At 39.5% G+C, this 12,840-nt stretch overlaps 1 protein-coding gene across 1 annotated transcript; it reads left to right on the top strand.

Annotated features, from left to right (window-relative positions):
- The first annotated feature begins 7,672 nt into the window (after positions 1 to 7,672).
- Positions 7,673 to 12,840, top strand: tmem222b (transmembrane protein 222b). The gene is made up of 6 exons (XM_026157461.2): positions 7,673 to 7,839; positions 8,427 to 8,511; positions 9,504 to 9,535; positions 9,629 to 9,725; positions 9,818 to 9,948; positions 12,403 to 12,840. The coding sequence occupies exons 1-6, from the start codon at positions 7,724 to 7,726 to the stop codon at positions 12,488 to 12,490; spliced, it is 549 nt and encodes a 182-aa protein (XP_026013246.1). The 5' UTR covers positions 7,673 to 7,723; the 3' UTR covers positions 12,491 to 12,840.

The raw sequence follows: 12,840 nt of genomic DNA, 5'->3' as shown, positions 1-12,840 counted from the left end.
CTAAACAACAGCAGCACATTTAAGCTTGATCAGCTGTTGTTAGAATGTATTTAATATTAATTTCTAGTATCAGCTGATGTTTGCTGGAGCCACAGCTGTAAAGCTGCTGGTCATGATGTCTGTTTAGATATGTGGTGAGAGGGAAACATGAAGATGAAACCAGGAGATGTCCTTACTGAATCATCAGAGCTGAACAGGTGATGGAGAAACAGGTTTACCTTTTAGGTGACATGAATGAGTTGAAGGGAAGTTATGAACTGTTTCTGAGAGACAAATAACACCAGGATCCTTTTCTAAGTAGCTGACAGCTGGTAACTGTGCAGGGGCGGGTCTAGCAAAGTTTTGCCAGGGGGCCAGGTAGGGCATTAACAGGGAAAGGTGGGCACAAAGAAATACTTTTCTTTCTTATTCTCATTTAAAATACCTAGTTTTTATTAAATAATTATCTAAATCTTACAACCAAAGTTTTTATCTGACGTAAAATGTATAGAAATCATACATATACCAACAAGACTGTACATCACTGTCACAACACGGTTTGTTTTCATTCAAAGTCTTTATGGCTTTACTACCTGGTGGGTCGGTCTGTAGTGAAAATGCCCAATTTTTTTGTCCCAGTCCAGCCCTGCAGGTTAATACTGGCAGTGTCACCATGCCAGCTGACTGTATTTTATCATCAGCCAGTGTTGTTCTTTATCAATATTACCAAAGTTTACCATAAGGCAGCATAGAAAGTATTTACTTGCTTTCAGGTTTTATTCAAATGTTAGTCTTTTCAGTTGTTTCCCCACTTTTTTCCTGTTTCAAAATCAAACACCAGTTTGTGAGAAGATTATCTTCTTTTTTTAACAGGCAGATAAAGTTTTGCATTGGCATTGGCTAATTTGTCAATTGTTTGTTACAAATGTTCGTATTTTAATTTTCAAAAATGTTTTTGCCCAAAACATATGTGCACTATATGTCAGTAAAAATACTATGCAAATATTGTTGTCCTTGACTGCTGAGTAAACACTGACAAAGCACTGATTGTATCTCTTGTACTTTATCAACGCAGTATCTAAAAACTTTGCACCGTAGTGGTTAAAATCTCATTCTAATAAGAGTTAAAAGTGCATTTGGTTATTAGGTTTATAGGATTATTGAATTATGGTTAAGGGTTGGTAGAATTTTTTTTTTAAACATTATCTGCCAATTAAATCTGCCACCCTTCTCCAAATCTGTGCCCCTACCTGGCCCCCCCAGAGGGCATCCTACAACATAGCTGGCCCTTCGAATCAGCCTGTTCAGTCTCTTCCTGTCCCCGGCAGAGATGTTGCCGCCCCAGCAGACCACACCGTAAAAGATAGCTGAGACATAAGAGACAAATATTGTTCTTTTAATATGTTGGCATTACTAAATTTGGCTCAATGCTTACGTATATGTGTAAAAAGAAAGTGTACAAGCTCTGATAACTATTTCTGACAGAATAAAGAGTAGACTGATATATTAAATGTTCCTGTATTGGGTGAGAAAATCCTACCATGTCATAACTGCTTTAAGTCATACAGAATAGATATCAGAGCCTTAAACGGGGCGATCGTGGCTCAAGAGTTGGGCGTTCATCTTGTAATCGGAAGGTTGCTGGTTCGAGCCCCGGCTCCGACAGTCTCGGTTGTTGTGTCCTTGGGCAAGACCCCGTTGCCTACTGGTGGTGGTCGGGCCACCAAACCACGCCTGCGCCACATTCACAGAGCCACCAGTTAATTGTGGCATGCTTCAGCTCAGTGAGATGAGCAGCCGTTCTCAGACCAGGAGGCCCTGTTTCAAATCCTGCTTATGGCAACATTTTCTTCAGTTAACACTTCAACTGTTTAAACTCTTTTCCACACAAATTTCAGCTTTTTCACCTCTTTTTAGCAAAATTTTCAGTTTTTCACTACTTTTCAGCACTAATTCCAGCTTCTTAAGCTGTTTTAGCACAAACTTCAGCTTCTTTCCCCCTTATACAGTAGAAAGTCTGCTGATTCACCCCTTTTCAGTACAATTTTTAGCTTTTTCACCTCTTCTTAGCACAATTTTAACCCTCTTCTGCTCTTATCAGCACAATTTTCAGCCTTTTCACCTCTTTTCAGCACAATTCAGCTTCTTCTGCACAGTTACCCTTTTTTTTACTCTCATCATATCTTTCTTTTGGATCAGAAGTGGTTTGGTGCAGTGGGATGCGCAGCTGCTGGGAGACCTGGTGGCAAGGGTTCGAGCACTACATGGGACCGATGCTGCACATCTTCCCTGCCTGCATGTAATCTGCTTTCTTGACACTCTTCAGTATAGTCTTTTAAATAAAGTAGAGTTTACCTTCTACACCTGTTTTCAACAGAAAGCTCTCCTTCTTCTGCTGTTTTCAGATTCCACTACACGGCATTCACGCTGCATTTTCGCAGGAAATGGAACTTTTTCTAGTTATTCTAGTTGCTCAGACCTTTGCTGGTTAACTACTCCCTCAGTTTTCAGCCGATTTTCACCATTCAAACTTTAAACTGTTCCGCTCCTTCTCCCGATGTATGCTATAAGTTTTGGTGCTCATAACCTTTATACTTTTTCAGATATTAAGCTTTTTATGCCATTTTTGGACCTATTTTGCTGAATGGGACCACATTATCAGTGTGATCACCAGTTTAGCTTTCCGGGGTGAGCAATACTTTAGCTCAGTGAGATGAGCAGCAGTTCTCAGAGCAGAAGGGTAAGGTTCGAATCCCCCTTATGGCAACATTTATTTCAGTTAACAGTTTAACTGTTTTTACTCTTTTTAACACAAATTTTAGCTTTTTCACCCCTTTTCAGCAAAATTTTCAGTCACTTCTGCTCTTTTCAGCACAATTTTCAGCTTTTTCACCTCTTTTCAGCACAATTTAGCTTCTTCTGCACAGTGCACATTTTTTCTCTCATCATATCATTGTTTGAGCCCAGAGCTGGTTTGGCTCAGTGGGATGAATCGCTGCCGTAAGATCTGGTGGCAAAGGTTCAAACCCAACATGTGACATTTGCTGCACATCTTCCCTGCTTTCTTGACACTCTTCAGTCTAGTCTTTCAAATAAAGCAGATTTCTGCATAGAGTTCAGCTTGTACACAGTGTTTTCAGCAGATAGTTCTCCTTCTTCTGCTGTTTTCAGATTCCACTGCACAGCATTCACAGTGCACTTTTGCAGGAAATGCAACTTTTTCTAGTTAGAGAGAAAGAATCTGTCTCTAATTCCATTAAAAATGTGTTTTCTTGAGCAGTATTTGAACTGTAAATTTGTACTCATGCTCTAATCTTTCACATAACATCCATAACATGTGTGTGTAACTTCATCTACATTTACTTGAGCAAGCAGAGTGTCTTTTAGTGTTACAGACACATCAGCAGTAACCCTGTTCCTCTTCACAGTTTTAAATATAGACCTAAGTGTGCTGATAAAAAAAATTTGTAAAGACTACAATGTTTGCCACTCCCTCCTTCTCACTGTTTATCTCTCACAGAAGTATTTGCACACTTCCTGTTGTTAACCACACTCGTTTAGTAATACATACTCCCTGTTTCTACTTTTTCCCCCCCACGCTCTAACATTCTCTCAGTTAACGTTAACATTGTCTGTTTTTGATGCTGTTACATTGGAGTTTATTTTGTTATATTGATACTTGCTACTTTTATTTTATTAAAAATCATTTGTAAGGGTGGAGAAAAGTTGTTGCATTGCTACACTAAAGCGGATTCTAACATTTTCAAAGGCATATCGGACATAGTGAAGACATGGATTTGGACAAAAACACTTACGTTAATATGGCAGTTACATTGTGTATAAAGGAGAATATGAACTAAATTTGAAAAGAGTCAAAAGCAGAAGTACATTCCTAATAATGTACTAAGAAAAAGTAGACTCCTGTAAAACTAGAATAGTGTGACATCTAGTGGACAAAAATGTAAACTCAAATTAACACAAACCTTGCAAGCACCAGCTGATAATCATATATGTGTGTGTGTGTGTGTGTGTGTGTGTGTGTGTGTGTGTGTGTGTAGCTGTGTAGTCTTGTAGCTGTTAATAACTGTTAATATGACACCCCATAATCTTCCTATAATAATCTGTGTGTTTGTTTCATTGTCCAACAATTCCTGCTGCACAATCAGGATTTAAGCAACAAAACTAGGCACACAGGTTGGTCTCAGGCCTCTCAAGGCTCTTACCTATAGCAGATGGTATGATGTCATTTGGCAACAATTTTATGTATTTATTTACATTTATGCAACAATAGCACCTTATGAAACCATTACAATAATTTTTATTTTACAGCTGAACTGTACTATATTATGGGTATGCACTAATAATTACAATAATAAAAATAATGATAAAATAAAACAAAAAACAAAAGCTGAATTTTAAGTGAGTTACTTGATTTAGTTTTGAAAAAATCAGATGTCACTGTCAGAAGAACAGAGGAGTCTGCTATTCACATATGTTGCACTGTAGAGCATTATTGCATGAGGTATGGAAGATTTCCTGCTTGTGTCCTTATGGCAGCGGTACTGAAAGTGAGAAAGTGCTGTGGAGCGTCAGATACTTGTACTCCTCCACCAGGCCATTTGGATTTACTCCTTCTTCTGAACATCATTACCAGTCTGGTCTTATTAAGTAAGCCTGCAGTAAGATGCAGTGTGTTTAGTGAAGTGTGGATTAATTTAATCCAGTGTAAATTGTGATTTAGGAAAGATTTGCATACAACTACAATGCATTTGACCTCATACTCAGCTCATATCAAAGTCTTTTTAAAAGTAAACCCCCTCATCATTGTACTTTAAGCTCTGCTGTACCAGCGATTCTTCAGTCAGTCATTCATATCACAACAAACTAAGTGCTACATACTGTGTGCAGCGAGCAAAGATATTTGGGACTTTAGCCCCCAAAACAAACAGACCTAAAAATGTGAGCCTTCATATAATATCAAAAAAGATATCAATATCCCCACTTCAGCAAATTACACTCAATGAGTGGACTGATTGATTGTAAGAAGTAGGTTTGTGTGCGTGTGTGTCTGACCAGCACTTCCGCTTTTGTGACTGTAAAGTAACAATGAGGGAAAGCCCTGTGTTGCTGCAAAGCGAAAGCAAGGAGTGTTTTCCTCTCTCTAGTTACACTCTTAGCCAATAAAAAGGACACATTTTAACCTCCTTTCCTTTTTCTTTTTTTTTACACATCCTTTCAGAAGACTTCACTAACTAAATATGTTTCTAAAAGTGTGTAATTAGACCCTCTTGTCATTTCTTGGATGTGTAACCACTGTCCGGGGAGCTGAACTGGAAACTATCGGATGCTTGACATTTTACTTTCCAAACCTATGACTGAAAAGAATACTGTGTCACCGAGTTACAGTCCCTAAAGCAGCCCGTCTCCAGGCCTAATTGGGTTGGATGGCTCAGCCAGAAATCGAGGTGGCATTTTGCCGGAGAATTCCCTCAGCTCCCCAATGATGAGCCCAGTGTGCCTTCCTTTATCAACGTCTGCCTGCTTTTGCTGAGTAGTTTGTTTTTGCCCTTCGCACAATTTATCACCTGTCACATCTAATGGGACCCAGTATAGAGTACAGAGAGCCCTGGTGGATCCCTTGGGTTCATCTTTGTTTCCATTTCCACCACTGCCATAGATAACTCCTTCAATAGCTGGAGCCCTCCACCTCCACAGTGCTGGAGGGTTTCTGTGCGCTGGCATGGAAACAAATAAAGGCCTTTGCAATAAACAGGATAGAAGTTCCATTAAAGCCTTTGTGGTGAGATTGAATTTGGATGATAACAACGGACCTATTTGACTCAAAACTGGGAAGTTTTGTTGGCAAAGTCTTAAAGAGTCTGAGTGAATGTATTTGTTCCCCAAAGTTACAAAGTAATTTAGATACACAGAGCAGGTACAAATATGCCCAAAAGGTCATGGAAGGATGAGTGAAAATCTGTAAGTCTCACAAAAATGTTTTCTCTGCCCCCTTCAAAAGGAGTGGTGTCATCATCATCATCATCGTCTTGTTTCTGCCCTATCATATCTCTCCTCTAAGCGGAAGGTTTGGCTATTACTGCTTTTGAAGGATGTTTCTAAATATTTATCCACAGCCACACACTGTATAATAGATCAAACTCATTCCACAGGATCAATTAATTTGAGATGGAAAACTTAGATTTAATTTGAGTGTTTTGACTAAAACAGTTTTTAGTTTCAGTCATAATTTAGGCATCTAAGTTCTTATAGTTTTACTCAGTTAAATAGCATAAGATTATAGTGTTTCAGTTGACTAACAGTGTAGGTGTAACAGTTTGGCGTGTTTTTACTAGTGAGAGTCATCCACACAGTTTTCAAAGCATCTTACTTTTCTTGACATCAAATGCAAAACGTGTCCACACATCTACCTGTTTCTTGTGTTGACATTTTATGGCATTTTCATGAGTGTTACGACCCGGCTCAAAAGCCGCAACATAAATAAGGAGACGGACACCAGAATTTAGGTGAGAAGAGGTTCTATCTTAAAATGCGTTGCAAGTTGGCTAAAATAGCTGGTACTACCAAGGCAAGGGCTAGCGAGCCTACCCTGAAAGCCTGCCTCAGGTATGCTTTTATCCACACCTGACTAGGCGTGGCCACTTAGCAACAGCTGAACACACTGAGGAGATTAGGGGCTGCAGAGGGGGCGTAAGAATGAGAAACAGGGACCATGGGAGCTAGCTGTACCATTTCCCATCGAGTTGGATTAAATGATTAGCTTGTGTTAAGTGTAAAATTAAGCCTTTTCATGTTTTTATAACCTTAATACTATAGGTTTTCACATGCGTGCACACGTTCTTATCTTCTTCGGCTCTTATTATCTTGGTTTCCCTGACGACCACCTCTTTTTCCTCCTTTCAGCACCTCTTGCCCACACCCTGCTCTCAGATGAGTGTTAAAAACTGTAAGTACAACTCGGGGAGCTTTTCTTGAGTAAAGCACTTATGGGCTGTATCCACTTTGAAAATGGTGAAAAAATAAAAGGGATAAATGTTTTTTTTTTGTCAATAAAGGAAATAATAATGGAATAAAAACAGAAACATTTCCACGATACCCGTTTCTTCGGTTGTACATTTTCAGAAAAGTTAGTGATCCCAGTTTGTTTGGGGGATTTTATGTTTTTAAATTTTGTTTTATAATATAATACACATACTCACAAAAATGCATTTTCCTTACAAGTGTGGAACCATTTAATGGGAAATAAACCGACTTTCCATCAGCATAAGATTAAGATTGCCAAGAAGCATTGTTAGAACAAATAATCGACCAAACACAACTTTCCTTACTTTGTGTGCAAACACACACGTATCCCACTGGTGACTGATTCCTCATAGGCATACAAGTATCCCGGAAACAACTGCTGTCACGAATCCAACAGGATAGTAAAGCTAGAATAGTGAAGTCTCATCAAATAAGAGAAGGCGCTTCCGGTTGAACCTTTCAAAGTAAACGCTGTAACTTTTATAAAAGTGCTTTGCCCTTTTAGTCTGTCTCTATTTTTCTCAGATGTGGCGATAATGTCAGTGAATTTAGCATATCTGTTGATACTGATGCCGTCTTTACGATTTTTGCCAAACTAAAAGTAGATGTAGTGTTTTATTTTGACAGTAAGATTTGTTTTCCGCTGAGTATCCGGGTAGCTTGACGCGGTGGGACAAATGAAGTTCATAGTCCACAGCTGGTGATGGCGGATGTTGAAAAAGAGAGCATGAAGAATTACCACATAGCTTCGGAGAAAATTAACCCGGAGGCCAGTCGCTATCCTTACTGTATAGTGTGGACACCTATCCCCGTGTTATCGTGAGTTATCGCTTTTTGGCTAAATGCTCCAGAAATCGCACGAGGTGACAGCAGTAGCTTAGCTAGCTAGCAGACGCACAGTACCTTCCTGTTGCTGCCCTTCTTCTAAAACGATTTATATTAGATTATCTTCGCTGCTAACAAATGTCTAAGTTACAGCTGTGCACGAAGAACTGTTACATTTAATGAACACTGTTTAAACTGAAGATGTTTGTACGAATAAATATAAATATGCAGATATTTGGATCACAGATACGAAGCAAACAAAATGGTAAACATGCCAGCTATTAAATGATATGCTTAAAGTCAGCCGTTGAGGATTTTGGGTCATCAGTGTTATAGTTCTGCGAAAGTATATCTTACTGAAACTTTGAATATCACAACGCAGTTGCTTTAAAACTCATACTATCGCCTTTATTTTCAGTGATATTACTAATAAATAATACACTAATCAAAATTGTGTGTGTGTTTGTATTGGCTTGTCTAATCTCAACGTTTGCAGTCAGGCCCTCTTAAATAGTACTTCAATGTGGTGATGGTAACTTTGCAGGTTTGTTTGTTTGTTTGTTTGTTATTGTTTCTCTCAGATGGCTGTTTCCCTTCATTGGTCACATGGGTATCTGTACTTCCACTGGAGTCATCCGGGACTTTGCTGGGCCTTACTTTGTTTCAGTGAGTACTGACTGAAGTTCTGCAGCATTCACCAAACAATCCTTTAGCCCTTTATGCTAGATTTACTATGGTAAAATGCCCTTGTCCGTGATAGATATGAGCGTAAAGAGCTCACTATTAGTTTTAACAAAGGGTCCAATAAAAATCGGACATGCTGTGCCTTGAGACCTGTTGCCTTTAAATCCAGTATTTCTCACTTCTGACACAGAATATAAAATAGAAATGAATAGATGGCTGTACATCTACTTGTATACACTGTGCAGTATGAGCAAATGAAGGCACAGCGCTATTGTGTTTTAATGTGGGACATCTAGGTTTTCCAGTAGGACCAGTAAGACTGTTTCACAGTAGTGTAGGCAGTCATTAATTAAGTGTGGTTTTAGTGCTACAAAGTACTCTCCCAGTAATCTCATGAGCAATTTCATACATTTGCAGTGCCACCGCTGGATTATGCTGTGCTGTGGCAAAAATAGCGATGTTTGCCTTGTGTGTCAGAAAACATTCTGTCTTTGCAGCTGTAGAAATTCCTAAAGAGAGCTTTGTTTTGCTGCACTTTTGTGTTGTCAGACTATCGTTTAACATGTTCTTTGTTTTGTTTTTTGTTTTTTTGGAATATTCAGATTTATTTATTCCGAAATGTCATTTTCTTTTATGGGAATTGAAGGTACACTATTCCTTGTAATAGAAGAAAGAGTAAAGAGAGCTTGCAGCTTGGATCCATTTTGACTTGTATACGCAAACACAATAGTGAATCCTAACAAACAGGATGTTAGACCCATTTCCTAAATTGATGCTAAACTACATATTCCGGCTATTAGGGTGCTGAAAATGTCTCTTATTCAACCTTACATAGCTGAACAAGTTTTGCCCTAATGGTGGTGTCTTTGTTTAGTGCTTTGATGTAACCCCCCACCCAAAAGAAAAACCCCAAACAACATAAAACAGCTTTCAGTGAGCACAGGTAACTTAAAGAAATATTTCATCTTTTGCAGGAGGACAACATGGCTTTTGGACAACCAACAAAGTAAGTAAATAAATATCGTATTTTTATTTTTATTTTTGTCTCTTTACATCTGTCATACACAACAATAAAGTTTGTTTTCCTCCTTAAATCCAGATACTGGATGCTTGATGTAAGCAAGGTTTACGCCAGCGGCTCCAATGCCTGGGACACAGCCGTGCATGACGCTTCAGAGGAGTATAAACACAGGATGGTAAATATGTGGTGTTGTGTGAATGACTTTGCCTCAACTGTGAAGTGAAGAAATAGTGGGAATGATTCTTGATAATGTTGTCTTCTCCAAAGCACAACCTATGCTGTGATAACTGCCACTCGCATGTCGCAATGGCTCTGAATCTGATGCGATATGAAAACAGCACCTCGTGGAACATGATCAACCTCTGCCTCCTCGCTCTCATCCACGGAAAGCATGTGAGGTAAGAAAAGCTCAGCGTGTCTGAGAGACTGAAAAAGATAGAAAAACAGTTGATGTGGAGTTTTTAGTGGGCAAACATTGCAACAGGAAATTATTGATGACATACTCTGGTGTATATCTGATATTGTTTCAGTACTGAATTCAAATAGCTAGGCTGGATAGTGGATCCATTCCTTTCAATTCTGCATTGTTCTGCGTGTACTGCACCACATGTCAGCAGCAATTCCCTGGCTTACTGGAACCAAACGTAACAGTGCATGAAGAAAAACTAAGATCAGTCTGGAGGCATTTCCGGTTTGCTATGGCAACAAGCTCTGTTTTTCTCTTATGTGCTCTATATTTTCTTTGGGATGAGATGCACATACAGTGAAACAGAGAGCAGAGAAGGGAGAGAAATTGGAGTAATCCTAACTAACAGCAGCCAGTCCCCAGCTCATGCCCGATCAATGATTTTGCTCAAAAGCTTCACTTTGTCATACCAAAGATTGATCTTTTTTTTTCTTTTTTTTTTCTCAAGCTTGTTAGAATTGTACACAAACTTTTTATTTTGCTTTATGGACTCTATTTCCGTGCATGTTTCTGTGGTTCAATAAATCACTTCACCGGTTTCCTGTTTTCCTGACGAAGTATAAAGATTTCAGGGGAAGCTTACAAACCCATGTAGAGGCTCAGGTCATGGTTTTTTCTTTTCTTTTTTTAAAACATCTTGTGGCACTCAACTGTAGACTGTTGCTAAAAAAACAAACACAATTATTAATCACATGAATTTTCTATCAAAATCTAACCTCAGTTACGATGATCTAGTGATGTTTTACTCGATGTTTCATTTGCTCCAGATAAGCATGAACAGACTAACGGTATCCTTTTAAAAAAAATTCATCTTCCGGGGAGCAATGAAGTGAACTACTTTCAGAGGAATGCGCATAGTATTAGTGACTACCATCCTTATTCTCGAGATATCTGAAGGCTGTCTACCTTAGAAGGAGGTGATACAGTGCAAGCCCTGTACTCAACAGCTGCTCTCTTCAAAGCCTGCCTAAGAAGTAGGGCTGAAGCCTGTGAATGAGGTTTCTCTGTGGAATCCCAGGGGTTTGGACATAATTTCACAGGTATGCCTTGAACCTGTTGTGTCTCAGGACAAGAGAGAGAGACCTGATTCTTGGGAAATAATAAGAGTGTATATAGGACATTACTGGAATGTCTTTAAATTATAGCATGACAATAAAAAAACTACACATCCCAGCAGAACTGCAGTAATTGTCAGAAAGTATCGGGAAGCGAGACCTCTGAAGTTGTCGCAGTCACTCAGTTTTTTTTGTTTTGTTTTTTAAATTATTCTTAATTGAAAATGTGCTCTGACTACCTGCTTGATCGTTAAAATTTTAAAGGGTTGTTTAGTATAACTTAATCACTCTTACTTACTTATGCAAAGCAGCCTCAATATTTAGTCTTATTTAATCTAAGGATATTTCTTGTGACTGCTTTACTAGTCGATTAAATTCAAGAAAAAAAATCATGCTATTCCGCTAGTCTTAACACAGATGCCACAGAAACGTGTAGCCCTTTGTGCTATATATACTAGTGTGCGTACACACACACAATTTAAGTTTGCTGAGTGCGGCTTAACATAAGCATCGCTAACATCATCGACCTTCTTTCCTCTCAAGTTGATTAAGAGTTGAATTTTATTTATATAGCGCCAAATCAGAACAACAGTCGCTTCAAGGCGCTGTATATGTAAGGTAGACCCTACAATAAAACATACAGAGAAAAACCCAACAATCATATGACCCCCTGTGAGCAAGCACTCTGACAACAGTGGGAAGGAAAAACTCCCTGTTAACAGGAAGAAACCTCCTGCAGAACCAGGCTCACGGAGAGGGGCCATCTTCCGCGACTGGTTGGGGCGAGAGAAGGAAGACAGGATAGAAGACATGCTGTGGAAGAGAGACAGAGGTTAATAACAGTGTGTATACAATGTCGTTAAACGTCCCTGTGATCAACTGAACATTTGCTACTTTGCTCCGACACAGCGTACATGCAACCCTTGCTTTCTAGAACATTTAGAGATGTCTTGTGAGGCTGGCATCAGTTACTTTCCATTTTGCTTGTTTATCCCAAAAGTCCAGACACCAGTGTGTGCGATGTCTGTGCTCTAATTAACGTATTTTTCTTAGTTTTTTAGCTTTCCACACCAGCTGCTTGTTTTGCCTCTCAGCAGGGTTAAAAAAAAAAAAAAAGACGTGTCTATCATCTACACTGATTGTTGCCATAGCTACAGGAAGAACAAGGTTGAAGATGCCATGTCCCTTGTCTTCTGCTGGTCATTATAAGGGCTGTGGTTGGGATGGGAGGGGGCTCATAAAAAAATAAGAGCTCATTCCCGCGATTTGTATTTGTGTACATCACCGCATGCTTGTTTCCTCACCTTGGTTTTCCTGTCATCTCTCTCCAGCTGTGCAGGCTTTCTGAAGACCTGGCTGCCTTTTCTGATGCTCATGGGCATCGTCCTTACAGTGGCCCTGGCCCTCAACCTCCGGTGACCTGGGAGCAAGTCTAGGGACATGGTGGAAACCCCCTCGTGGGTCAGAGGTGGCGCTGACCTTTTGAACAACACAGGAGAGGGGAAACCAGTAACAAAGACTCCTCACCTCTGAGAGAAGATTGATGGACAGGATTGTTTAGGACATGCCTGATTGCTGGCTCGAGCATGATCACTGGCTTTACTGCCGTGTGGATGCTAGAATGTCCCAGTGATGGAAGTCCATTTATAATCGCCTGCAATGACCAGGACTACACAAAAGCATTTATTGGATTCTGAATATTAAAAGTGTGACTGGCGGTTTTAAGCCATTGCCGCCTGCAAAGTGTAACAGTAAACAGTTGAAAAGAA

This window comes from Astatotilapia calliptera, chromosome 22 (genome assembly GCF_964374335.1).
Source record: "Astatotilapia calliptera chromosome 22, fAstCal68.1, whole genome shotgun sequence".
Taxonomy (NCBI): domain Eukaryota; kingdom Metazoa; phylum Chordata; class Actinopteri; order Cichliformes; family Cichlidae; genus Astatotilapia; species Astatotilapia calliptera.
The sequence above is the reverse complement of the archived record's forward strand: the minus strand, read 5'-3'. Positions and strand labels throughout refer to the sequence as shown.